The sequence below is a fragment of the Pseudophryne corroboree genome, chromosome 4 (genome assembly GCF_028390025.1).
Source record: "Pseudophryne corroboree isolate aPseCor3 chromosome 4, aPseCor3.hap2, whole genome shotgun sequence".
Taxonomy (NCBI): domain Eukaryota; kingdom Metazoa; phylum Chordata; class Amphibia; order Anura; family Myobatrachidae; genus Pseudophryne; species Pseudophryne corroboree.
In genome coordinates, this window is record NC_086447.1 from 748,654,258 (window position 1) to 748,681,805 (window position 27,548).

The window sequence follows — 27,548 nt, forward strand, 5'->3', positions numbered from 1 at the left end:
TATAAGGAGCAGTTACAGGCTTAATAAGAATGCAATGTTATGTAATTACCCTGGAGAGCATTTCTGGCACGTTACACAGCATTTGCTGCCTATATGCCCCATCTAATGATAATTGCAGGACATACTCTCCTGCTGGGATGCTGTATACATATACAGGGAATTTCTTCTTGTAATTCCCATTCATTTTACTGAACTCTTCATTAGCAATGGTGTACTGCGAAAGACTTGCTGTCATGCAGCTGTGTATAACCCAGGTTACTGCTGTGTCTACCCAGGTCGCAGCTCTGTAGAAAAGGGTCCCTAAACAATAACCTGGGATCAGTGACCTGGGAATCTGACCTGGGTGGCTACCAGGGTTGGACTTGGGTAGGACCCGGGTTATGGGTGCAGTGTAAAACAGGTAACCTGGGTCATCCGACCCGAGTCCCATTAAAACCCTATGGAGAGCCGGCTCAGCGGTGCTTGGAGATGATGTCATCTCCAAATGCTGGCAGAGGGATGACCCCACCACTAGCCCAGGTCCCGTCTGCAGTGTGAACGGGGGTTCAGGTTTCTGTGAAACGGCTTGAAACCTATGTTCAGTTACCCAGGTTGGACCTGGGTGTTAGGTGGAAAAGGGGTATGTATTACCTGCTGTACTTGAGGGCTGGGAAACGAATCGGTTTAATCAAATAAATTCCTGTGAAATCTCTGATCCTCCTTTTGCAAACAAAGACACAACCATCGGACGCACATCAGGTAAACATCGACCATTTGAATAGCCTTATGGCTGCAGGACGTAAGATGTCGGAGACATTTGTACTGCATACTGGATAACAGTTGCTAACAGTAACAGGCTCGCTGCATTTTTAGCACTACTCCCATTACCTCCCCCAAACAGTCCCTGACTGCCAATCACTTTGCCAATAAATCCTCTTGCAAAGTTAATCGTGGAGTGAAACACATGTGCAGACCACCGATAATCGCTCAACTGAGAAAACATTGCATTGCGGACATCTCTGAATCAGGCCCTTGGTCACATGATCACTATATACAAACTAAAGATGATGGGCTGGTTGTAATGCTGCCCGAGTTAGGCGGCCATATGGGATACCGGACGAACGCATACTTTTTTTTTTAAAGGGGCAATCACTTACAAGGCAAACCATTCTTTGAAAGTGATTGCCCCTTTAAAAAAACCATCAAGGGTCACCTGGCATCCCGCACGGCTGCCCATGTCGGGCGTCATTACATCCGGCCCAGTGTGTCACCATGGGGATTATTTATGAAGAGTCGGGTTGTAAAACCTGTTACTTCGGGACATTTTTCTGCCCGATATTTAAAAGGGCAATGCTTTTACTAGCAAGACATACCTAGTAGAAGCATTTCCATTTCAAATATCTGGCAGAAATACGACCCAAAGTTATGGGTTTTACAACCCGACTCTTCATAAATAAACCCCTCAGGTCTGATGATTTTATTTCTTTGCTTAACTGCATGGTGTACCCGGGAGAGACCCTGTTATTCAGAGCGGAAGACTCTCCCTGGGCAAGTTTCTTCAGCCTGCAGACCAGGTGAAAGGTACAGATAACTGTGCCAGGGGTCAGCATTTTCCCCTGGAACTGTGACTTGCTTTCCATCAAGCTTTCAGACTGCAGTATGCTGTCAATCTGACTCCATCTATACCTCACGCATCTCTTCTCATGTGGGCTGGAAGAAGAGTGCCCAGAAGCAGAGGCGTCACTCACCTATGTAACACCTGGTGCGGCAGCGAGGGAAAAGGGGTGGGGCTTTGCGGGAATGGGTGGGGCTTAAATAGAAGGGCGGCACCCGTTTTTAGCCCATTGAAGGTACAAAAAGGGGGCGGCGCTTTGTGTGAGGGGGTGGGGCTTCGCGTCCCGACATCCATTTTTTTTTGTCACTGGGGTGTGTGGGAGGTGAGGGCTGACTCCCAGGGGTGCTGCCCCTGCAGTGCTGGCTCCTACACAGTGACAGGAGCCGAGTGCTGCACATAATACAGTGCAGAACTCGGCTCCTGTCACAGTGCAGGAGCCGGCATTTTGGTGTCACCCCTCGGCAGGTGACACCCGGGAGCGGGCCGCACCCCCCGCACCCTCCTTGCGACGCCACTGCCCAGAAGAGAGATTAGTGACTTCTCCCATTTAGTTTTAAAAGTTTAATCTATTGCAATATTAATAGTGCTATGCACTTCATGGTATAGTTGTCTTATACTGATATTGGAGGGTTACACATAACATTAGCACCTGATTTATTGTGTTTTATAAAGAAAGGAAACCAGAGCAAGTTGCACCATGGGTTCTTAAGAAGAAATTCTGGGGATAAATAGGACATTTTTCACTCATTTACCATATTATAATTACATGTGCCCTTTGTTAGAGAGAAGGGGCAGCGGTTGCAGCCAGAGATTAGCAAACACTACACAAGTCAGTAAAAAAAACCTTGAGAAATGGATTTTCGGGTCAGGCTGTTTTCCATACCTGATTTGATTTCAATTGGTGTGTTTGTATCTATTTCATATTTCCCTTTACCAGGGAGGGGAACACGCAGTGGAATAATCTGCGGTACAAATATGGAGCCAGCAGTCATTCTTCCCGTGCGAGGACCTGTAGAGAATAATGTAGACTTACATACAGAGATGGTCACTTATAAGCAATATTATCACTGCATTTGTGACACTGCTCAAGATAATTATGAATTCCAATATAAAAGACACACAGGTTAAATAAAAGGCACTGCACATGAAAGAGTAACAAATTCAGTTAGACTGATGAGCAGGGGTGTTTCTAGAGAGGAGGAGGCTCGTGAGCAGACTCCGTCTGGGCCCCCTCCTCTCCAGCCGGCAGCGCTGTAGAGCTCTGGACACTAGAGTCCCTACTGTCCCAGAGTCTAGAGTGCATGTGCAGATCTCCGGGAAAATGGCGCAGGGCCATTTTCCTACAACACATATACGCGAAACACCAGGAAATGGCACTGTGCCATTCACCCAGTGATTTCTGCAGTGCTGCTGCTGCACAGCAGGACTCCGGAGGGTAAGTATTAAAAACAATGGGTGCAGGGTGTGTGATATGGGTCCACCTGGACCCAGGAGGCCCGTGAGCACCGCACCGCACACACTGTACACTGCACCCATTGCACACTGCACACTGCTGATGAGGCACATACATCTTACTTTTTGTATGCGACAATCTGTGGCTAAAGCGATGCTATGGGCAAAATGTATTTTTGTATATTTTTTAGCTGTGTTCGTTTGAGGCTTCATATCTCCACACAGGGCTGGTGCAGAATAAAATAAGAATTTACTTACCGATAATTCTATTTCTCGGAGTCCGTAGTGGATGCTGGGGTTCCTGAAAGGACCATGGGGAATAGCGGCTCCGCAGGAGACAGGGCACAAAAAGTAAAGCTTTCCAATCAGGTGGTGTGCACTGGCTCCTCCCCCTATGACCCTCCTCCAAGCCTCAGTTAGGTACTGTGCCCGGACGAGCGTACACAATAAGGGAGGAATTTTGAATCCCGGGTAAGACTCATACCAGCCACACCAATCACACCGTACAACTTGTGATCAAACCCAGTTAACAGTATGATAACAGAGGAGCCTCTGAAAGATGGCTTCCTAAACAATAACCCGAATTAGTTAACAATAACTATGTACAATTATTGCAGATAATCCGCACTTGGGATGGGCGCCCAGCATCCACTACGGACTCCGAGAAATAGAATTATCGGTAAGTAAATTCTTATTTTCTCTATCGTCCTAGTGGATGCTGGGGTTCCTGAAAGGACCATGGGGATTATACCAAAGCTCCCAAACGGGCGGGAGAGTGCGGATGACTCTGCAGCACCGAATGAGAGAACTCCAGGTCCTCCTTAGCCAGAGTATCAAATTTGTAAAATTTTACAAACGTGTTCTCCCCTGACCACGTAGCTGCTCGGCAAAGTTGTAATGCCGAGACCCCTCGGGCAGCCGCCCAAGATGAGCCCACCTTCCTTGTGGAGTGGGCCCTTACAGATTTAGGCTGTGGCAGGCCTGCCACAGAATGTGCAAGTTGGATTGTGCTACAGATCCAACGAGCAATCGTCTGCTTAGACGCAGGAGCACCCATCTTGTTGGGTGCATACAATATAAACAACGAGTCAGATTTTCTGACTCCAGCTGTCCTTGCAATATATATTTTTAATGCTCTGACAACGTCCAGTAACTTGGAGTCCTCCAAGTCACTTGTAGCCGCAGGCACTACAATAGGCTGGTTCAGATGAAATGCTGACACCACCTTAGGGAGAAAATGCGGACGAGTCCGCAGTTCTGCCCTGTCCGAATGGAAAATCAGATATGGGCTTTTGTAAGATAAAGCTGCCAGTTCTGACACTCTCCTGGCCGAAGCCAGGGCTAGTAACATGGTCACTTTCCATGTGAGATATTTTAAATCCACCTTTTTTAGTGGTTCAAACCAATGAGATTTTAGAAATTCCAAAACCACATTGAGATCCCACGGTGCCACTGGAGGCACCACAGGAGGCTGTATATGCAGCACTCCCTTAACAAAAGTCTGGACTTCAGGAACTGAAGCCAATTCTTTTTGAAAGAAAATCGACAGGGCCGAAATTTGAACCTTAATAGATCCCAATTTGAGACCCATAGACAATCCTGATTGCAGGAAATGTAGGAATCGACCCAGTTGAAATTCCTCCGTTGGAGCACTCCGATCCTCGCACCACGCAACATATCTTCGCCAAATGCGGTGATAGTGTTGCACGGTTACTTCCTTCCTTGCCTTAATCAAAGTAGGAATGACTTCTTCCGGCATGCCTTTTTCCTTTAGGATCCGGCGTTCAACCGCCATGCCGTCAAACGCAGCCGCGGTAAGTCTTGAAACAGACAGGGACCCTGCTGAAGCAAGTCCCTCCTTAGAGGTAGAGGCCACGGATCTTCCGTGATCATCTCTTGAAGTTCCGGGTACCAAGTCCTTCTTGGCCAATCCGGAACCACTAGTATCGTTCTTACGCCTCTTTGCCGTATAATTCTCAATACTTTTGGTATGAGAGGCAGAGGAGGAAACACATACACCGACTGGTACACCCAAGGCGTTACCAGCGCGTCCACAGCTATTGCCTGCGGATCTCTTGACCTGGCGCAATACCTGTCCAGTTTTTTGTTGAGGCGAGACGCCATCATGTCCACCATTGGTCTTTCCCAACGGGTTACCAGCATGTGGAAGACTTCCGGATGAAGTCCCCACTCTCCCGGGTGAAGGTCGTGTCTGCTGAGGAAGTCTGCTTCCCAGTTGTCCACTCCCGGGATGAACACTGCTGACAGTGCTATCACATGATTCTCTGCCCAGCGAAGAATCCTTGCAGCTTCTGCCATTGCACTCCTGCTTCTTGTGCCGCCCTGTCTGTTTACATGGGCGACTGCCGTGATGTTGTCCGACTGGATCAACACCGGTTTTCCTTGAAGCAGAGGTTCTGCCTGGCTTAGAGCATTGTAGATTGCTCTTAGTTCCAGAATGTTTATGTGAAGAGACGTTTCCAGGCTCGTCCACACTCCCTGGAAGTTTCTTCCTTGTGTGACTGCTCCCCAGCCTCTCAGGCTGGCGTCCGTGGTCACCAGGATCCAATCCTGTATGCCGAATCTGCGGCCCTCCAATAGATGAGCACTCTGCAACCACCACAGAAGAGATACCCTTGTCCTTGGAGACAGGGTTATCCGCTGGTGCATCTGAAGATGCGACCCTGACCATTTGTCCAACAGATCCCTCTGGAAAATTCATGCATGGAATCTGCCGAATGGAATTGCTTCGTAAGAAGCCACCATTTTTCCCAGGACTCTTGTGCATTGATGTACAGACACCTTTCCTGGTTTTAGGAGGTTCCTGACAAGCTCGGATAACTCCTTGGCTTTTTCCTCCGGGAGAAAAACCTTTTTCTGAACCGTGTCCAGAATCATCCCTAGGAACAGCAGACGAGTTGTCGGCATTAACTGGGATTTTGGAATATTCAGAATCCAGCCGTGCTGTTTTAGCACTTCTTGAGACAGTGCTAATCCCCTCTCTAGCTTTGTACAACGAACCTGAGGTACCCCTGGTGTGAGGGGTAAATTGGAACGTGGAGGTACGCATCCTTGATGTCCAAGGACACCATAAAGTCCCCTTCTTCCAGGTTCGCTATCACTGCTCTGAGTGACTCCCTTTTGAACTTGAACTTCTTTATGTACAGGTTCAAGGACTTCAGATTTAGAATAGGTCTTACCGAGCCGTCCGGCTTCGGTACCACAAATAGAGTGGAATAATACCCCTTTCCCTGTTGTAGAAGAGGTACCTTGACTATCACCTGCTGAGAGTACAGCTTGTGAATGGCTTCCAAAACCGTCTCCCTTTCGGAGGGGGACGTTGGTAAAGCAGACTTCAGGAAACGGCGAGGCGGATCTGTCTCTAGTTCCAACCTGTACCCCTGAGATATTATCTGCAGGATCCAGGGATCTACCTGCGAGTGAGCCCACTGCGCGCTGAAATTCTTGAGACGACCGCCCACCGCCCCCGAGTCCGCTTGAGAAGCCCCAGCGTCATGCTGAGGCTTTTGTAGAAGCGGGGGAGGGCTTCTGTTCCTGGGAAGGAGCTGCCTGTTGGTGTCTCTTCCCCCTTCCTCTGCCTCGTGGCAGATATGAATATCCCTTTGCTCTCTTGTTTTTAAAGGAACGAAAGGGCTGCGGTTGAAAAGTCGGTGTCTTTTTCTGTTGGGGAGTAGCTTGAGGTAAAAAGGTGGATTTCCCGGCTGTAGCCGTGGCCACCAAATCTGATAGACCGACTCCAAATAACTCCTCCCCTTTATACGGCAAAACTTCCATATGCCGTTTTGAGTCCGCATCGCCTGACCACTGTCGCGTCCATAAACTTCTTCTGGCCGAAATGGACATAGCACTTACCCGTGATGCCAGTGTGCAGATATCCCTCTGTGCATCACGCATATAAAGAAATGCATCCTTTATTTGCTCTAAAGACAGTAAAACATTGTCCCTATCCAGGGTATCAATATTTTCAATCAGGGACTCTGACCAAGCTACTCCAGCACTGCACATCCAGGCTGTCGCTATAGCTGGTCGTAGTATAACACCTGTATGTGTGTATATACTTTTTTGGATATTTTCCATCCTCCTATCTGCTGGATCTTTAAGTGCGGCCGTCTCAGGAGAGGGTAACGCCACTTGTTTAGATAAGCGTGTGAGCGCCTTGTCCACCCTAGGAGGTGTTTCCCAGCGCGCCCTAACCTCTGACGGGAAAGGGTATAAAGCTAATAACTTCTTTGAAATTAGCATCTTTTTATCGGGGGCAACCCACGCTTCATCACATACATCATTTAGTTCTTCTGATTCAGGAAAAACTATAGGTAGTTTTTTCACACCCCACATAATACCCTGTTTAGTGGTACCTGTAGTATCAGCTAAATGTAACGCCTCCTTCATTGCCAAAATCATATAACGTGTGGCCCTACTGGAAAATACGGTTGATTCGTCACCGTCGCCACTGGAATCAGTGCCTGTGTCTGGGTCTGTGTCGACCGACTGAGGCAAAGGGCGTTTTACAGCCCCTGACGGTGTTTGAGGCGCCTGGACAGGCACTAACTGATTGTCCGGCCGTCTCATGTCGTCAAACGACTGCTTTAGCGTGTTGACACTATCCCGTAATTCCATAAATAAAGGCATCCATTCTGGTGTCGACCCCCTAGGAGGTGACATCCCCATATTTGGCAATTGCTCCGCCTCCACACCAATATCGTCCTCATACATGTCGACACACACGTACCGACACACAGCAGACACACAGGGAATGCTCTTAACGAAGACAGGACCCCACTAGACAGAGGGAGAGTTTGCCAGCACACACCAAAAGCGCTATATATGACAGGGATAGCCTTATAATAAGTGCTCCCTGTATAGCTGCTTTTATAATATAATTTTTGCCACTATTTTGCCCCCCCTCTCTTGTTTTACCCTGTTTCTGTAGTGCAGTGCAGGGGAGAGACCTGGGAGCCGTCCTGACCAGCGGAGCTGTGTAAGGAAAATGGCGCTGTGTGCTGAGGAGATAGGCCCCGCCCCTTTTTCGGCGGCCTCGTCTCCCGCTCTTTAGTGTATTCTGGCAGGGGTTAAATATCTCCATATAGCCCCCGGAGGCTATATGTGAGGTATTTTTTAGCCAAATAGGTTTTCATTTGCCTCCCAGGGCGCTCCCCTCCCAGCGCCCTGCACCCTCAGTGACTGCCGTGTGAAGTGTGCTGAGAGGAAAATGGCGCACAGCTGCAGTGCTGTGCGCTACCTTTAGAAGACTGAGGAGTCTTCTGCCGCCGATTCTGGACCTCTTCATGTTTCAGCATCTGCAAGGGGGCCGGCGGCGAGGCTCCGGTGACCATCCAGGCTGTACCTGTGATCGTCCCTCTGGAGCTGATGTCCAGTAGCCAAGAAGCCAATCCATCCTGCACGCAGGTGAGTTCACTTCTTCTCCCCTAAGTCCCTCGTTGCAGTGATCCTGTTGCCAGCAGGACTCACTGTAAAATAAAAAACCTAAGCTAAACTTTCTCTAAGCAGCTCTTTAGGAGAGCCACCTAGATTGCACCCTTCTCGGCCGGGCACAAAAATCTAACTGAGGCTTGGAGGAGGGTCATAGGGGGAGGAGCCAGTGCACACCACCTGATTGGAAAGCTTTACTTTTTGTGCCCTGTCTCCTGCGGAGCCGCTATTCCCCATGGTCCTTTCAGGAACCCCAGCATCCACTAGGACGATAGAGAAATGTGGAGTCAATCAGATGCTTCCCTAATGCTACTGTATGACGGATAAGTACCTGCCTGTATTTCTCAGCATTGAGGACACCACAATCCTGACCAAATCCCCAACTCCATTTGCTGAAGTGCAGCCACAAACTTGCAAGGAATCTCCACCATGCTTCACTGTTGCCTGCAGACACTTATTGTTCTGCTCTCCAACCCTTCAGCGAACAAACTGCCTTCTGTTACAGCCAAATATTTTACATTTTGACTCATCAGTCCAGACCACCTGCTGCCATTTTTCTGCACCACAGTTCCTATGTTTTTGTGCATAGTTGAGTCACTTGGCTTTGTTTCCACGATGAAGGTATGGCTTTTTGGCCACAATTCTTCCATGAAGACCACTTCTGGACAGAATACGCTGATCAGTAAATGGGTGTACCTGGGTCCCACTGGTTTCTGCCAGTTCTGAGCTGATGGCACTAATTAACATCTTCCGATTTTGAAGGGAAGTAAGCATGATGTGTCTTTAAGTTTCCTTGGTCAACCACGGTGTCTACAGTCCTCAACGTTGCCAATTTTTTTTGTGCTTCTTCAATAGACCTTGAACAACACATCTTGAAACCTTTGAATCTTTGCCTGGGAGAAACCTTGCTAATGCAGTATAATTGTCTTGTGTCTTATTGCTGTGCTTAGTATTTCTATGGTGTATGACCTGTGACATGAAACTGTCTGCCACAACCACAAATTTGTAGCAGAGTTTGGCTGTTCCTCACCCAGATTTAAGCCTCCTACACAGCTGTTTCTGTTTCAGTTAATGACTGTGTTTCAACCTACATTTGAAAATGATGATCATGATTATCTGTTTGGTATGACTGGTTAGTCATACACCTGACTATAATCCTACAAAACTCCTGACTTTGTGCAAGTGTAGAAAAATGTATGCTGCTTTGAAGGCAAAGGGTGGTCACACTAAATATTGATTTCATTTAGATTTATTTTCTGTTCATTCACTTTGCATTTTGTTAATTGATAAAAATAAACTATTCTTAACGCTTCTATTTTCGAAAACATTCTTAAGGTGGGTACTGTCGAAGTCGGAAAATATTACAGTACACACATCACGTACAAACACCACATAGATGGCCTCCGTGCGCGTACTTATTTGCCCGTGCGTGCACATATTCGCAATTTGCATATGGTCGCTCCCGCGGTCCTGCGTATTAGCGTGTGGTATGAGTAATTACGGTAGAATTTGTACTCGCATGGAATAGCCACAAAGACATATCATATATTTAATCTATATATTGCATAAATCACCCACTGTCTGCTCAGCTCTTCTAATAGCATGAAGATGGATCGCACATAAATTAACCTCCCAGAGACTCAAATACATTGTACCAGATGGCCTTATTTACACCAAGCTTTGAAATCCTATGAAGAAGGCAAATACCTTTGTTTACCCCTATTGTTCTAGAGTAGCCCAGTATCTGTCGAAGACAATAAATACTGGATTGTCATTGTCTTATCTGAAGACAGGACAAACAAGAAAGACAATATCCAGGAACCTAGGTTGACTGAAGAGAAACTCAATTAGCAATAGCTAACAAAATTACAAACCAGACATTTAGAAATCTAAGGTAATAACATTCATAGTCTAAACTCTTGGAGATATGTATATATATATATATATATATATATATATATACTGCTCAAAAAAATAAAGGGAACACTAAAATAACACATCCTAGATCTGAATTAATGAAATATTCTTATTAAATACTTTGTTTTTTACATAGTTGAATGTGCTGACAACAAAATCACACAAAAATTATCAATGGAAATCAAATTTATTAAACCATGGAGGTCTGGATTTGGAGTCACCCACAAAATTAAAGTGGAAAAACACACTACAGGCTGATCCAACTTTGATGTAATGTCCTTAAAACAAGTCAAAATGAGGCTCAGTAGTGTGTGTGACCTCCACATGCCTGTATGACCTCCCTACAACCCACACAGGTGGCTCAGGTAGTGCAGCTCATCCAGGATGGCACATCAATGCGAGCTGTGGCAAGAAGGTTTGCTGTGTCTGTCAGCGTAGTGTCCAGAGCATGGAGGCGCTACCAGGAGACAGGCTAGTACATCAGGAGACGTGGAGGAGGCCGTAGGAGGGCAACAACCCAGCAGCAGGACCGCTACCTCCACCTTTGTGCAAGGAGGAACAGGAGGAGCACTGCCAGAGCTCTGCAAAATGACCTCCAGAAAGCCACAAATGTGCATGTGTCTACTCAAACGATCAGAAACAGACTCCATGAGGGTGGTATGAGGGCCCGACGCCCACAGGTGGGGGTTGTGCTTACAACCCAACACCGTGCAGGACGTTTGGCATTTGCAAGAGAACACCAAGATTGGCAAATTCGACACTTGCGCCCTGTGCTCTTCACAGATGAAAGCAGGTTCTCACTGAGCACATGTGACAGACGTGACAGAGTCTGGAGACGCCAAGGAGAACATTCTGCTGCCTGCAACATCCTCCAGCATGACCGGTATGGCAGTGGGTCAGTAATGGTGTAGGGTGGCATTTCTTTGGGGGGCCGCACAGCCCTCCATGTGCTCGCCAGAGGTAGCCTGACTGCCATTAGGTACCGAGATGAGATCCTCAGACCCCTTGTGAGACCATATGCTGGTGCGGTTGGCCCTGGGTTCCTCCTAATGCAAGACAATGCTAGACCTCATGTGGCTGGAGTGTGTCAGCAGTTCCTGCAAGACGAAGGCATTGATGCTATGGACTGGCCCGCCCGTTCCCCAGACCTGAATCCAATTGAGCACATCTGTGACATCATGTCTCGCTCCATCCACCAATGCCACATTGCACCACAGACTGTCCAGGAGTTGGCGGATGCTTTAGTCCAGGTCTGGGAGGAGATCCCTCAGGAGACCATCCGACACCTCATCAGGAGCATGCCCAGGCATTGTAGGGAGGTCATACAGGCACGAGGAGGCCACAGACACTACTGAGCCTCATTTTGACTTGTTTTAAGGACATTACCTCAAAGTTGGATCAGCCTGTAGTGTGTTTTTCCACTTTAATTTTGAGGGTGACTCCAATTCCAGACCTCCATGGGTTAATAAATTTGATTTCCATTGATAATTTTTGTGTGATTTTGTTGTCAGCACATTCAACTATGTAAAGAACAAAGTATTTAATAAGAATATTTCATTCTTTCAGATCTAGGATGTGTTATTTTAGTGTTCCCTTTATTTTTTTGCGCAGTGTATGTATATATATATATATATATATATATATATGTATATATATATGATTCCTAACAAATTGTAATAGCAGGAGTGTATGTGTATGTGTGTACATATATATATATATGTGTATATAGATATATATGGATATATGTATATCTTGAGGATGGAAAAAGATAATCATATCATGTGTGGGATCATATTGTTCAGAGTCACGTAAACATTAATCTGGTGGATATAAGAATATTATCATATATTACAACATTAAGTTATTAATAATACCAGATTTATGTATGATTAATGTGATGGGTTTAACTGGTCATGTGGCGGGAACTCAGATGCAAACAACAGAAATCACATCTCAAGTCTTAGCCATCACCCACCTCTTGAGCTGACCAATGATCCCCGGTGCACAGGATATGTCCCACCCCCGAACCAATGGAAGAAGGGCACACAGTGTCTATTGTATTATGTTTTGATCCACTGTATAAAAAGCCAGCTGCATGCCAGGTCACTATCACAGACTCTGAAGGTCATCTACCTTGATGACTGAGGACCAGACTGGGAAGCGCAGGCGAAACTAAAACGTATGTACCATTGACTGTAGCCATTTTACTATTGTATTGTATTGTATTGTTATTGTAACCCCCCTTTCAGTAGTTATATGTTGGTGTGTCAGAACCCAGCATTTTAAATACAATCTGGTGTCGTGTCTCCTTTCCCTGCTAAGGTTATAAGTGTATTTCGGTCACACGTATAGCTGCTAAGTGCTCACGGCGTGTCTTTGGGTGTGTACGCACTGCATGTACTTTGTACGGCCAGCGCGGCGTTAGTACACAAACCACGTACATGGTACAGGGTTTTGTACGCTAACGGTGTAAAAAGTACGTAGGCTAATGTTTGATTACAGCGGCCGCAGCTGCTCCATTTTAAAGTGTATTTAATGTGTTTTTAAATTGTTGCTTTTAGTCCTGTATGTAAACCGACTTTTACAGTACACACTAGTCGATGTGCTCGGTGAGCGACATCACCTAGTGTTTCCCCTCCAGGGCCGGGCATACACACAGGCCCTCATTCCGAGTTGTTCGCTCGCTAGCTGCTTTTAGCAGCCATGCAAACGCTAAGCCGCCGCCCTCTGGGAGTGTATCTTAGTTTAGCAGAAGTGCGAACGAAAGGATCGCAGTGCAGCTAGAAAAAAAAACCATTGTATAGTTTCTGAGCAGCTCCAGACCTACTCCTACCTTGCGATCACTTCAGACTATTTAGTTCCTGTTTTGACGTCACGAACATGCCCTGCGTTAGGCCAGCCACGCCTGCGTTTCCCCAGGCACGCCTGCGTTTGTATCTGACACTCCTGCGTTTTTTCCACACACTCCCCAAAAACGGTCAGTTACCTCCCAGAAACGCCCACTTCATGTTAATCACTCTGCGGCGAGCAGTGCGACTGAAAAGTGTCGCTAGACCTTGTGTGAAACTACTTCGGCTGTTGTGAAAGTACGTCACACGTGCGCATTGCGCCGCTTACGCATGCGCAGAAGTGCCGCTTTTTTGAATGAGCGATATAGTTTTATATATCACCAAGTGTGTATGAACCTTTACTTTGCAGCATTTTTTCCAAACCTAACAAGAAATTACAATAATGTATACATACATGTGTACACAGGGAGCGCTAAATATTCATAATTATCTAATTTATTTAGACAATAAAAAATAGAATGACAATGCACAATTTAATAATAATAAGATATATCAATTAAAAAATTAAAAACCATATCAAATGGGCATCTCTCGTGGAAATAAACAACTCAGTTGCTGGTGTTAAAGGGTCCAGATTAGGCTATTTAGCCAATAATTACTGAGCAAGTCCAGAATCCTAGTGTATCGTTAATGTCACCAGCAAGTAGCTTTTAACTGTTAAAAGATGTACTGTAGCAGTCCAATGCCACTTAAATTTAAGCTCACCACTGTTGGAAGTGTTTCCAAACTCCCATCTATTGCTGTTCAGCGGTGTCCCCGTCTTCCCTACAGGCTTACCAGTGTGCGCTGATGAACCGTGGCCGCACAGCCGGACGTCTCCGGCAGTGATGTGGAGCCTGATTTGCAGACTGGGGGAGAGAGCTGGATGCAGGCAGCACGGACAGGTCTAAAGGTCGACATGAGGATTTATTTTTTATTTTTTTTGTGTCGTTTTCTTCGTAGAGTGACCGGGATCCCAAATTAGTGCACCGCTTCGTTCGCCATGCTTCGGGCATGGTGCCTTCGCTCCGCTACCGCTTCGCTCGGCACACTTTACCGTTCCAATCGTAGTCCACGTGGATCGTTAAGTATGAAAAAATTCAAAAAAATAATATTTTTTTTTAAAAGCTCATGTCGACCTTTAGACCTGTCGACCTAGCACATGTCGACCTAGAAACCCTGTCGACCTTCCATCCATGTCGACCTAGTGACTGTCGACCTATAGTGGTCGACCTAAACATTGTCGATCTTCAGACCGTATCCCGGTTTTAAGTGGCTCAAACCAGTATGATTTCAGGAAACTCAACACCACGTAAAGATCCCAAGGTGCCACTGGGGGCACAAACGGGGGCTGAATATGCAGCACTCCCTTTACAGACGTCTGAACTTCAGGTAGAGAAGCTAGTTCTTTTTGAAAGAAAATGGATAGGGCCGAAATCTGGACCTTAATGGACCCCAATTTTAGGCCCAAAGTCACTCCTGAATGTAGGAAGTGAAGGAAACGGCCCAGCTGGAATTCCTCTGTAGGGCCATTCCTGGCCTCACACCAAGCAACATATTTTCGCCGTATACGGTGATAATGTTTAGCCGTCACGTCCTTCCTAGCCTTTATTAGCGTAGGAATAACCTCATCCGGAATCCCTTTTTCTACTAGGATCCGGCGTTCAACCGCCCTGCCGTCAAACGCAGCCGCGGTAAGTCTTGGAACCGACAAGGTCCCCGCTGCAACAGATCCTGCCTTAGAGGCAGAGGCCATGGGTCCTCTGTGAGCATTTCTTGCAGCTTTGGATACCAAGTCCTTCTTGGCCAATCCGGAACAATGAGTATGGTTCTCACTCCTCTTTTTCTTACGAGTCTGGTATGAGAGGAAGAGGAGGAAACACATAAACCGACTGGAACATCCACGGTGTCACCAGTGCGTCTACAGCTATCGCCTGAGGGTCTCTTGACCTGGCGCAATACCTCTGTAACCTTTTGTTGAGGCGGGGTGCCATCATGTCCACCTGTGGCAGTTCCCACCGACCTACAATCTGCGCGAAGACTTCTTGATGAAGTCCCCATTCTCCCGGGTGGAGGTCGTGCCTGCTGAGGAAGTCTGCTTCCCAGTTGTCGACTCCCGGAATGAACACTGCTGACAGTGCTCGTACGTAATTCTCCGCCCATCGAAGAATTCTGGTGGCTTCCGCCATCGCCACCCTGATCCTTGTGCCGCCTTGGCGGATTACATGAGCCACTGCGGTGATGTTGTCTGATTGAATCAGCACCGATTGGTTGCGAAGCAGGGTCTCCGCTTGACTTAGTGCGTTGTATATGGCCCTTAGCTCCAGGATATTGATGTGAAGGCAAGTCTCCTGACTCGACCACAGCCCTTGGAAACTTCTTCCCTGAGTGACTGCCCCCCACCCTCGGAGGCTTGCATCCTTGGTCACCAGGACCCAGTCCTGAATGCAGAACCTGCGGCCCTCGAGAAGGTGAGTACTCTGCAGCCACCACAGAAGAGACACCCTGGCCCTGGGGGATAGGGTGATCAGCCGATGCATCTGTAGATGCGATCCGGACCACTTGTCCCACAGATCCCATTGAAAAGGTCCTCGCATGGAACCTGCCAAAGGGAATGGCCTCGTATGACGCCACCATCTTTCCCAGGACTCTCGTGCAGTGATGCACCGACACCTGTTTTGGTTTTAAGAGGTCTCTGACCAGTGTCATGAGTTCCTGAGCCTTCCCCGTCGGGAGAAAACCTTCTTCTGGTCTGTGTCCAGAATCATGCCCAGGAAGGGCAGACACGTCGTAGAAATCAGCTGCGACTTTGGAATATTCAGAAACCAGCCGTGCTGTTGTAACAGTTCCCGAGAGCGTGCTACACTAATCAGCAACTGCTCTCTGGACCTCGCCTTTATGAGGAGATCGTCCAAGTATGGGATAATTGTGACTCCTTGCTTTCGCAGGAGCACCATCATTACTGCCATTACCTTGGTAAATATTCTCGGTGCCGTGGACAGACCAAACGGCAACGTCTGGAATTGGTAATGACAATCCTGTACCACAAATCTGAGGTACTCCTGATGAGGTGGATAAACGGGGACATGAAGGTAAGCATCCTTTATGTCCAGAGACACCAAAAAATCCCCCTCCCTTGCGATGAACGCTCTGAGCGATTCCATCTTGAACTTGAACTTTCCAAGTATATGTTCAGGGATTTTAAATTCAATATGGGTCTGACCGAACCATCTGGTTTCGGGACTACAACATGGTCGAATAATAACCCCCTCCTTGTTTAAGGAGGGGAACCTTGACCACCACCTGTTGAAGATACAATTTGTGAATTGCAGTTAACCCTGTTTCCCTCTCGGGGGGGGAAGCCGGCAGGGCCGTCAGTGAAGAGGCATCTTCTCAAAGTCCAGCTTGTGTCCCTGAGACACAATATCTATTGCCCAGGGATCTAACAGGGAGTGAACCCACTTGTGGCTGAACTTACGAAAGCGTGCCCCTACCGGGCCTAGCTCCGCCTGTGGAGCCCCAGCGACATGCGGTGGATTTTCGTAGAGGCCGGGGAGGACTTCTGTTCCTGGGAACTAGCTGTGTTGTGCAGCTGGTTTCCTCTGCCCCCGCCTCTGGCAAGAAAGGACGCACCTCGGACTTTCTTGTTTCTTTGTTCGAACGGCTGCATTTGATAATGACGTGCTTCCCTAGGCTGTGCAGGAATATAAGGCAAAATATCAGAATTACCAGCTATAGCTGTGGAGACCAGGTCCGAGAACCCTTCTCCACACAATCCTCAGCCTTCCATATGCCACTTAAGTTGGCATCATCTGTCCATTGCATATTCTACAGGATACGTCAAGCAGAAATCGACATAGCTTTGCCTCTAGGACCCAGTATACTCATGTCTCTTTGGGCATGTTTTATTATATATATCTCTTAAGACAGCATCTTTAAATAAGATTTTACTCACCGGTAAATCTATTTCTCGTAGTCCGTAGTGGATGCTGGGGACTCCGTAAGGACCATGGGGAATAGACGGACTCCACAGGAGACTGGGCACTCTAAGAAAGAATTAGTACTACTGGTGTGCACTGGCTCCTCCCTCTATGCCCCTCCTCCAGACCTCAGTTAAGGAAACTGTGCCCGGAAGAGCTGACATTACAAGGAAAGGATTTTGGAATCCAGGGTAAGACTCATACCAGCCACACCAATCACACCGTATAACTCGTGATAACATACCCAGTTAACAGTATGAACAACAACAGAGCATCAAACAACAGATGCCAACATAACAGAACCCTTTTATTAAGCAATAACTATATACACGTATTGCAGAAAGTCCGCACTTGGGACGGGCGCCCAGCATCCACTACGGACTACGAGAAATAGATTTACTGGTGAGTAAAATCTTATTTTCTCTAACGTCCTAGTGGATGCTGGGGACTCCGTAAGGACCATGGGGATTATACCAAAGCTCCCAAACGGGCGGGAGAGTGCGGATAACTCTGCAGCACCGAATGGGCAAACACAAGGTCCTCCTCAGCCAGGGTATCAAACTTATAGAACTTTGCAAAGGTGTTTGAACCCGACCAAGTAGCTGCTCGGCAAAGTTGTAATGCCGAGACCCCTCGGGCAGCCGCCCAAGAAGAGCCCACTTTCCTTGTGGAATGGGCTTTCACTGATTTTGGATGCGGCAAACCAGCCGCAGAATGAGCCTGCTGAATCGTGTTACAGATCCAGCGAGCAATAGTCTGCTTTGAAGCAGAAGCACCCAGCTTGTTGGATGCATACAGGATAAACAGCGAGTCAGTTTTCCTGACTCCAGCCGTCCTGGCTACATAAATCTTCAAAGCCCTGACTACATCAAGCAACTTGGAGTCCTCCAAGTCACGAGTAGCCGCAGGCACCACAATAGGTTGGTTCAAATGAAAAGATGACACCACCTTCGGAAGAAATTGCGGACGAGTCCGTAATTCTGCCCTGTCCATATGGAAAACCAGATAGGGGCTTTTACATGACAAAGCCGCCAATTCTGACACACGCCTAGCCGAAGCTAAGGCCAATAGCATGACCACTTTCCACTTGAGATACTTTAGCTCCACGGTCTTAAGTGGCTCAAACCAGTGAGATTTCAGGAAACTCAACACCACGTTAAGATCCCAAGGTGCCACTGGTGGCACAAAAGGGGGCTGAATATGCAGCACTCCCTTTACAAACGTCTGAACTTCAGGAAGCGAAGCCAGTTCCTTTTGAAAGAAAATGGATAGGGCCGAAATCTGGACCTTTATGGACCCTAATTTTAAGCCCATAGTCACTCCTGACTGTAGGAAGTGCAGGAACCGGCCCAGCTGGAATTCCTCTGTAGGGGCCTTCCTGGCCTCACACCAAGCAACATATTTTCGCCATATACGGTGATAATGATTTGCTGTCACGTCCTTCCTAGCCTTTATCAGCGTAGGAATAACTTCATCCAGAATGCCTTTCTCCGCTAGGATCCGGCGTTCAACCGCCATGCCGTCAAACGCAGCCGCGGTAAGTCTTGGAACAGACAGGGGCCCTGTTGCAACAGATCCTGTCTGAGAGGCAGAGGCCATGGGTCCTCTGTGAGCATTTCTTGCAGTTCCGGGTACCAAGTCCTTCTTGGCCAATCCGGAACAATGAGTATTGTTCTCACTCCTCTTTTTCTTACGATTCTCAGCACCTTGGGTATGAGAGGAAGAGGAGAAACACATAGACCGACTGGAACACCCACTGTGTTACTAGTGCGTCCACAGCTATCGCCTGAGGGTCTCTTGACCTGGCGCAATACCTTTGTAGCTTTTTGTTGAGGCCGGATGCCATCATGTCCACCTGTGGCAGTTCCCATCGATTTGTAATCTGTGTGAAGACTTCTTGATGAAGTCCCCACTCTCCCGGGTGGAGGTCGTGCCTGCTGAGGAAGTCTGCTTCCCAGTTGTCCACTCCCGGAATGAACACTGCTGACAGTGCTTGCACGCGATTCTCCGCCCAACGAAGAATCCTGGTGGCTTCCGCCATCGCTACCCTGCTTCTTGTGCCGCCCTGGCGGATTACATGAGCCACTGTGGTGATGTTGTCTGACTGAATCAGCACCGGTTGGTTGCGAAGCAGAGGCTCCGCTTGACTCAGGGCGTTGTATATGGCCCTTAGTTCCAGGATATTGATGTGCAGACAAGCCTCCTGACTTGACCACAGCCCTTGGAAGTTTCTTCCCTGAGTGACTGCCCCCCATCCTCGGAGGCTTGCATCCGTGGTCACCAGGACCCAGTCCTGTATGCCGAACCTGCGGCCCTCGAGAAGGTGAGGCCCTGGGGGATAGGGTGATCAGCCGATGCATCTGAAGATGCGATCCCGACCACTTGTCCAACAGATCCCACTGAAAGGTCCTCGCATGGAACCTGCCGAAGGGAATGGCTTCGTATGACGCCACCATCTTTCCCAGGACTCGCGTGCAGTGATGCACCGACACCTGTTTTGGTTTTAAGAGTTCTCTGACCAGAGTCACGAGCTCCTGAACCTTCTCCGCCGGGAGAAACACCTTTTTCTGGTCCGTATCCAGAATCATGCCCAGGAACGGCAGACGAGTCGTAGGGATCAGCTGCGACTTTGGAATATTCAAAATCCAGCCGTGCTGTTGCAACACTTCCTGAGAGTGTGCTACGCTGATCAGCAACTGCTCTCTGGACCTCGCCTTTATGAGGAGACCGTCCAAGTATGGGATAACTGTGACACCCTGCTTTCGAAGGAGCACCATCACTTCCGCCATTACCTTGGTAAATATTCTCGGTGCCGTGGAGAGACCAAACGGCAACGTCTGGAATTGGTAATGACAGTCCTGTACCACAAATCTGAGGTACTCCTGATGAGGTGGATAAATGGGGACATGTAGGTAAGCATCCTTTATGTCCAGAGACACCATAAAATCCCCCTTTTCCAGGCTTGCAATGACCGCTCTGAGCGATTCCATCTTGAACTTGAACCTTTTCAGGTAAATGTTCAGGGATTTTAAATTCAATATGGGTCTGACCGAACCGTCCGGTTTCGGAACCACAAACATTGTGGAATAGTAACCCCTTCCCTGTTGAGGGAAGGGAACCTGTACCACCACCTGCTGGAGATATAATTTGTGAATTGCCGCTAACACTACTTCCCTTTCTATGGGGGAAGCAGGCAGGGCTGATTTTAGGTAACGGTGAGGGGGCATCACTTCGAATTCCAGCTTGTATCCCTGAGACACAATCTGTATAGCCCAGGGATCCACCTGTGAGCGAACCCACTGGTGGCTGAATTTTCGGAGACGCGCCCCCACCGCTCCCGGCTCCACCTGTGGAGCCCCAGCGTCATGCGGTGGATTTAGTGGAAGCCGGGGAGGACTTCTGTTCCTGGGAACTAGCTGTATGGTGCAGCTTCTTTCCTCTACCCCTGCCCCTGGCAAGAAAGGACGCACCTCTGTTTTAGAGTCGGCATCGCCTGTCCATTGCCGAGTCCACAGGACCCTTCTGGCAGAAATCGACATTGCATTTATTCTAGAGCCCAGTAGGCAAATGTCCCTCTGGACATCCCTCATATATAGGACAGCGTCTTTTATATGCCCCAGGGTCAGTAAAATAGTATCCTTGTCCAAGGTATCCAGTTCCTCAGACAGTATCTGTCCATGCTGCTACAGCACTACACATCCAGGCCGACGCAATTGCCGGCCGCAGTATGGTACCTGAATGTGTATAAACAGACTTCAGGATACCTTCCTGCTTCCTATCCGCAGGATCCTTTAGGGAGGCCGTATCCTGTGACGGCAGGGCCACCTTCTTAGATAAGCGTGTCAGAGCTTTGTCTACCCTAGAGGAGGATTCCCAGCGCATCCTGTCCGTTGGCGGGAAGGGGTACGCCATAAATAACCTTTTGGAAATCAGCACTTTCCTATCAGGAGAATCCCAAGCTTTTTCACATAACTCATTTAACTCATGTGAAGGGGGAAAAGTCACCTCTTGCTTTTTCTCCCCAAACATATAAACCCTGTTGTCAAGGACAGGGTTTACCTCTGATATGTGCAATACATCCTTCATAGCTACAATCATGTAGCGGATGGCTTTAGCCATTTTAGGCTGCAATTTTGCATCATCGCCATCGACACTGGAGTCAGAATCCGTGTCGATATCTGTGTCAACAATATGGGATAGTGGGCGCTTCTGAGACCCTGACGGCCTCTGCGCTGTAGGATCAGGCATGGGCTGAGACCCCGACTGTCCCAAGGCTTCAACTTTTTCCAACCTTTTATGCAAGGAGTTTACATTATCATTTAACACCTTCCACATATCCATCCAATCAGGTGTCGGCGCCGTCGGCGGGGACACCTCATTCATCTGCACCTGCTCTGCCTCCACATAGCCCTCCTCGTCAAACATGTCGATACAAGCGTACCGACACACCACACACACAGGGAATGCTCTATATGAGGACAGGACCCCCACAAGGCCTTTTGGAGAAACAGAGAGAGAGTATGCCAGCACACACCCCAGCGCTATATGACCCAGGAATCACACAGTAACTTAGTGTTTACCCAGTAGCTGCTGTATATATGATTATTGCGCTAAATTTATGTGCCCCCCCTCTCTTTTTACCCTCTTTCTACCGTGAGTCTGCAGGGGAGAGCCTGGGGAGCTTCCTCTCAGCGGAGCTGTGGAGAGAAAATGGCGCTGGTGAGTGCTGAGGAAGAAGCCCCGCCCCCTCAGCGGCGGGCTTCTGTCCCGCGATTTGGTGTAAAAAATGGTGGGGTCTCATGCATATATACAGTGCCCAGCTGTATATATGCTGCTTTTGCCAGGAGGTACTCAATTGCTGCCCAGGGCGTCCCCCCCTGCGCCCTGCACCCTACAGTGACCGGAGTGTGTGGGTTAGTGTGGGCGCAATGGCGCACAGCTGCAGTGCTGTGCGCTACCTCATGTGAAGACAGGAGTCTTCTGCCGCCGATTTTGACATCTTCTTGCTTCATCCGCCGGCTTCTGTCTTCTGGCTCTGCGAGGGGGACGGCGGCGCGGCTCCGGGAACGGACGACCAAGGTTAAGTTCCTGTGTTCGATCCCTCTGGAGCTAATGGTGTCCAGTAGCCTAAGAAGCGCAACCTAGCCGCAGTTAGTAGGTTTGCTTCTCTCTCCTCAGTCCCACGTAGCAGAGAGTCTGTTGCCAGCAGAAGCTCTCTGAAAATAAAAAACCTAACTAAAATACTTTCTTAATAGCAAGCTCAGGAGAGCTCACTAAAATGCACCCAGCTCCTTCCGGGCACAGATTCTAACTGAGGTCTGGAGGAGGGGCATAGAGGGAGGAGCCAGTGCACACCAGTAGTACTAATTCTTTCTTAGAGTGCCCAGTCTCCTGCGGAGCCCGTCTATTCCCCATGGTCCTTACGGAGTCCCCAGCATCCACTAGGACGTTAGAGAAATATATATATATATATATATATATATATCATCTATATCTCTATATATATCTATATCTCTATATCTATATCTCTATAGGCGCTGGCGTTCTGCACGGCCGGAAGAGTGAGGGACGGATGCAGTTCCCACCCCCCTCCCACGGCGTGTGTCCCGTTCGCGGGTCTTCACTCACATATAAGGTATGTCACTTTTATATTTCACTTGTATCACCTTGACGAAGGGGCGCCACGGCCCCGAAACGTTGGTCACCTGATGTTTAACATGGATTAAATCTTTGCACTTTATCATCTTTGAGAAAGTCTCCTGAGTGCCGCTGTTTGTTCTACGAGGATATATATATATATATATATATATATATATATATATATATATATATATATATATATATACATACTAGGGTCTCAATTTCTGCTGATAAGGTACCTGTCCACGCCGCCACAGCGCTATAAACCCATGCCGACACAATCGCCGGTCTGAGTAGTGTACCCAAATGTGCACGCTATCTGCAGGATCCCTGAGAATAGCTAGGGCTACCTTTTGGGCAAACGTGACACCCTAGGGGAAGATTCCCATCACATCCTGGCCCTAGTGGGGAAAGGATACTGCCTGAGAATTCTTTGTGGGAAGCTGCAGTCTCTTGTCTGGAGATTCCCGCTCTTTTTCCTCATGAGAGGAGGGAAATTTACCTCAGCTTTCTTCCCCTTAAAATGTGTACCCTTGTGTCAGGGACAGATGAGTCATCAGTGATATGCAAAGCATCTTTTATTACAATAATCATGTATTGACTACTTTTCTGCCATTTTGGCTGTAACTTTGCATTATCGTAGTCGACACTGGAGTCAAACTCCGTGTCGATATCAGTGTCTATTATTTTGGATAGTGAGCATTGTGAGACTCTGAAGGTCTCTGCGCCATAGGGACAGACATGGGTAGATTTCCTGTCTGTTCTCTAATCTTTTGTGCAATAAATTCACCTTAACACTTACACATATCCAAACAGGTGTCGGCGTTGTCGACGGAGACACCCTCTCACACACATATTAGCTCCATCTCCTCCTTAGGGGAGCCTTTTACCTCAGACGTGTCGACACACACACGTACCGACACACCAAACACACAGGGGATGCTCTATTTGAAGACAGTTCCCCCACAAGGCCCTTTGGAGAGACAGAGAGAGAGTATGCCAGCACACACCCCAGCGCTATATGACCCAGGAATCACACAGTAACGTAGTGTTAACCCAGTAGCTGCTGTATATATTGTTTTTACGCCAAATTTATGTGCCCCCCCTCTCTTTTTCACCCTCTTCTATCGTGCTTCTGCAGGGGAGAGCCTGGGGAGCTTCCTCTCAGCGGAGCTGTGGAGAGAAAATGGCGCTGGTGAGTGCTGAGGAAGAAGCTCCGCCCCCTCAGCGGCGGGCTTCTGTCCTGCGATTTTGTGTAAAATAATGGCGGGGGCTCATGCATATATACAGTGCCCAACTGTATATATGCCCACTTTGCCAAGAGGTCTCTAATTGCTGCCAAGGGCGCCCCCTCCTGCGCCCTGCACCCTACAGTGACCGGAGTGTGTGGATGTAATGTGGGAGCAATGGCGCACAGCTGCAGTGCTGTGCGCTACCTCATATGAAGACTGGAGTCTTCTGCCGACGCTTTTGAAGTCTTCTTGCTTCTCACGCCGGCTTCTGGCTCTGCGAGGGGGACGGCGGCGCGGCTCTGGGATCGGACGACCAAGGGTGCGTTCCTGTGTTCGATCCCTCTGGAGCTAATGGTGTCCAGTAGCCTAAAGGTGGGTACACACTATTAGATATATCTGCAGATCAATTGATCTGCAGATATATCTCTGTACGGATCGGGCAGTGTGCTGTGCATACACACTGCCCGATCCGTCGGGGGACTGACGTCATGAACTGGGCGGGCGGGCGCCAGTTCAGCTGTCAATCACCGCCGGCCGCAGCAGCATGTGTACGGGCGGTCGGCCGACCGCCCCGTACACACACAGCGACGCGCCAATATATCGTTAGATATATTGGCTGTCGGCTGTGCTGCGCGGCCGACGCGATACATCTGTGAACGACGGAGTTCACAGACGTATCGCCCGTACACACTGGCCGACGGTCCCGCGATGTATCGGCCGTTCAAGAGAACGGCCGATACATCGACCAGTGTGTACGGGCCTTAAGAAGCATGACCTATCCGCAGTTAGTAGGTCTGCTTCTCTCCCCTCAGTCCCACGTAGCAGAGAGTCTGTTGCCAGCAGATCTCTCTGAAAATAAAAATCCTAACAAAATACTTTCTATCTAGCAAGCTCAGGAGAGCTCACTAAGTAGCACCCAGCTCGTCCGGGCACAGATTCTAACTGAGGTCTGGTGGAGGGACATAGAGGGAGGAGCCAGTGCACACCAGTATTCCTAATTCTTTCTTAAAGTGCCCTGTCTCCTGCGGAGCCCGTCTATTCCCCATGGTCCTTACGGAGTCCCCAGCATCCACTAGGACGTTAGAGAAATAATGACTATTGACAGTTCTATTAAAACAACTGACTCAAATATTTCCAAGCTGTCCTAATCACCATCTCACACATCATGCAATATAAGCAGCAACCCGTAATGACCTATGATAACCTGTGATTCCTGTGCCTCTGTACTATGGTTAGATACACTCTCCCAGACAGACCCACCTCCTTTGTAGTGTTATGGTGAGGATGCAGGAGGAGGTCGCAGCGCCCTCCTGTCCTGGGCACAGCTGAGAACGGTTCTCAGCAGCAGATTTGTCTCCGGTGCCTCCTAGATCCCGTTACTACAGACGCTTTCCCGGTGGAACGAGCAGCAGCGTCGCAGCAACAAGCCTAGGGATTGGCAAACCCCACTGCCTAGCAACCAAAGATGCGAGAACTTCGGCCTCCCAGTGTGTGCGCTCCATCGGCGCGCTGTCTTAGATGATGTAATACGAGGGCGCAGGAATTCAGCGGCCATATTTGTAGTGGGCACAACACACTGTGGATAAAGCATACTTGCCTACCTGACCCTCTCCATGAGGGAGAAAATGCTGTGTTCCTGGACTTTCCTGGTAATGTATGATTGCCATCACCTGTGGTGAAACACCTTTCTTATCAATTAACTAGCTCACCACAGGTGATGGCAATCATACATTACCAGGAAAGTCCAGGAACAGAGCATTTTCTCCCTCATGGAGAGGGTCAGGTAGGCAAGTATGGGATAAAGAAAAGTATGAAACAATAACTGGGCAATAAAATGTGGTTTCAAATAACGAGGTCTACATTTACGTTTGTACTAGTGTGAGTAGAGTTTTGTTGTACTCTCGTGCCCTTAAACAAGATGTCCGCCAGGGACTCATTCTCGCAGTGACACAACGTTCTGTCCGGCGTCTGTGTGTGAGAACTGAGGATTAGAAGTACAGGCAGTGCAGCGTGAGACGGGAGTCGCCGCCGCCGTGCTGCTCCGAGATGGCGGAGGTGAAAGTGAAGCAGGAGAGCGCAGAGGCTGCAGAGATAGAGAATAGGTGCGCTGCTGGGGCGGTTTCCTTCTCTCCCACCTCCTCTGCCATTCTTACACCCAGCCATCAGTCTCTGGGCTCTTGGGTATATATGTATGATGAACACCCTCATACACCGCTTCCTAAGGTGTCTGTTTGGCTCCTGTCAGTCATAGCTGCATCTAATTGATGTGGCCATGGTGTTTGCTAAACTGTGTAATCTAAGTTGTTATAAGTGTTTGGCTATTTAACATAGTGGGGAGAATTGTATGAAGCAATGTTAATACTCCTCCAAAATAAGCCATGGTCCGCGTTGCCCATCATTGGCTTCTGTTTATTCCGCCACCTCCATAGGCAAAGTACTGTATGATGGGTACTTACTAAGCATAAACCTGTTGCTTGCCCATCTGAGGATGGCTCTATGGTTACTAACCAGTCCTGCTGGACATCTGTTTTCAATTGATTAACACCATCAATGTTTTATTTGGTGAGGGTAGTGTTTTCACCATTCAATAGCGGCTTTCCAATGGTAGCTATCATTGAATGGTGTGGAAGCCATGGTCATATGATGTTACCATTCAGCTGTTTAACATTAAGAAAGGCAACAGGTTGCTATTGCACACGCACAGATGTGTTTTTTTATGCGCATGCACAAACCATCGCAATGTTTTTTTACATCAAATTCTTTTGATGCGGGTTAGTTATAATCACAAAAGTTTAGATGGTGGCAGCCCAACCATCATTTCTCTAACGTCCTAAGTGGATGCTGGGGACTCCGTCAGGACCATGGGGTTTAGCGGCTCCGCAGGAGACAGGGCACAATAATAAAAGCTTTAGGATCAGGTGGTGTGCACTGGCTCCTCCCCCTATGACCCTCCTCCAAGCCTCAGTTAGATTCTTGTGCCCGGCCGAGAAGGGTGCAATCTAGGTGGCTCTCCTGAGCTGCTTAGAATAAAAGTTTAAGTTAGGTTTTTTATTTTCAGTGAGTCCTGCTGGCAACAGGCTCACTGCTACGAGGGACTTAGGGGAGAGAAGTAAACTCACCTGCGTGCAGGATGGATTTGCTTCTTAGGCTACTGGACACCATTAGCTCCAGAGGGAGTCGGAACACAGGTCTCACCCTGGGGTTCGTCCCGGAGCCGTGCCGCCGACCCCCCTTGCAGATGCCGAAGTTGAAGAGGTCCAGAAACAGGCGGCAGAAGACTTTCAGTCTTCATAAGGTAGCGCACAGCACTGCAGCTGTGCGCCATTGTTGTCAGCACACTTCATACCAGCGGTCACTGAGGGTGCAGGGCGCTGGGGGGGGCGCCCTGGGCAGCAATATATTATACCTTTTTTATGGCTAAAATACATCACATATAGCCCTTGAGGCTATATGG

The 27,548-nt window shown here is 48.4% G+C and overlaps 2 protein-coding genes across 3 annotated transcripts in view; one reads left to right on the forward strand and one right to left on the reverse strand.

Annotated features, from left to right (window-relative positions):
* DZANK1 (double zinc ribbon and ankyrin repeat domains 1) overlaps positions 1-25,609 on the reverse strand; it is a 172,427-nt gene extending 146,818 nt beyond the window's left edge. The window contains exons 1-2 of the mRNA XM_063918148.1: positions 25,355-25,609; positions 2,478-2,603 (exon numbers count right to left, since the gene is read on the reverse strand). Of these exons, the coding sequence (XP_063774218.1) occupies positions 2,478-2,586 (109 nt within the window). The 5' untranslated portion in view covers positions 2,587-2,603; positions 25,355-25,609. The remainder of the gene's footprint in view (positions 1-2,477; positions 2,604-25,354) is intronic.
* Positions 25,610-26,000: 391 nt separating this feature from the next.
* The window catches only part of POLR3F (RNA polymerase III subunit F), a 77,125-nt gene continuing 75,577 nt past the window's right edge, over positions 26,001-27,548 (forward strand). Inside the window, exon 1 of one of the 2 annotated variants that reach the window (XM_063918150.1) lies at positions 26,001-26,196. In XM_063918150.1, the coding sequence (XP_063774220.1) occupies positions 26,141-26,196 (56 nt within the window). In that variant the 5' untranslated portion in view covers positions 26,001-26,140. The remainder of the gene's footprint in view (positions 26,197-27,548) is intronic. The other variant, XM_063918149.1, reaches the window with a different exon arrangement.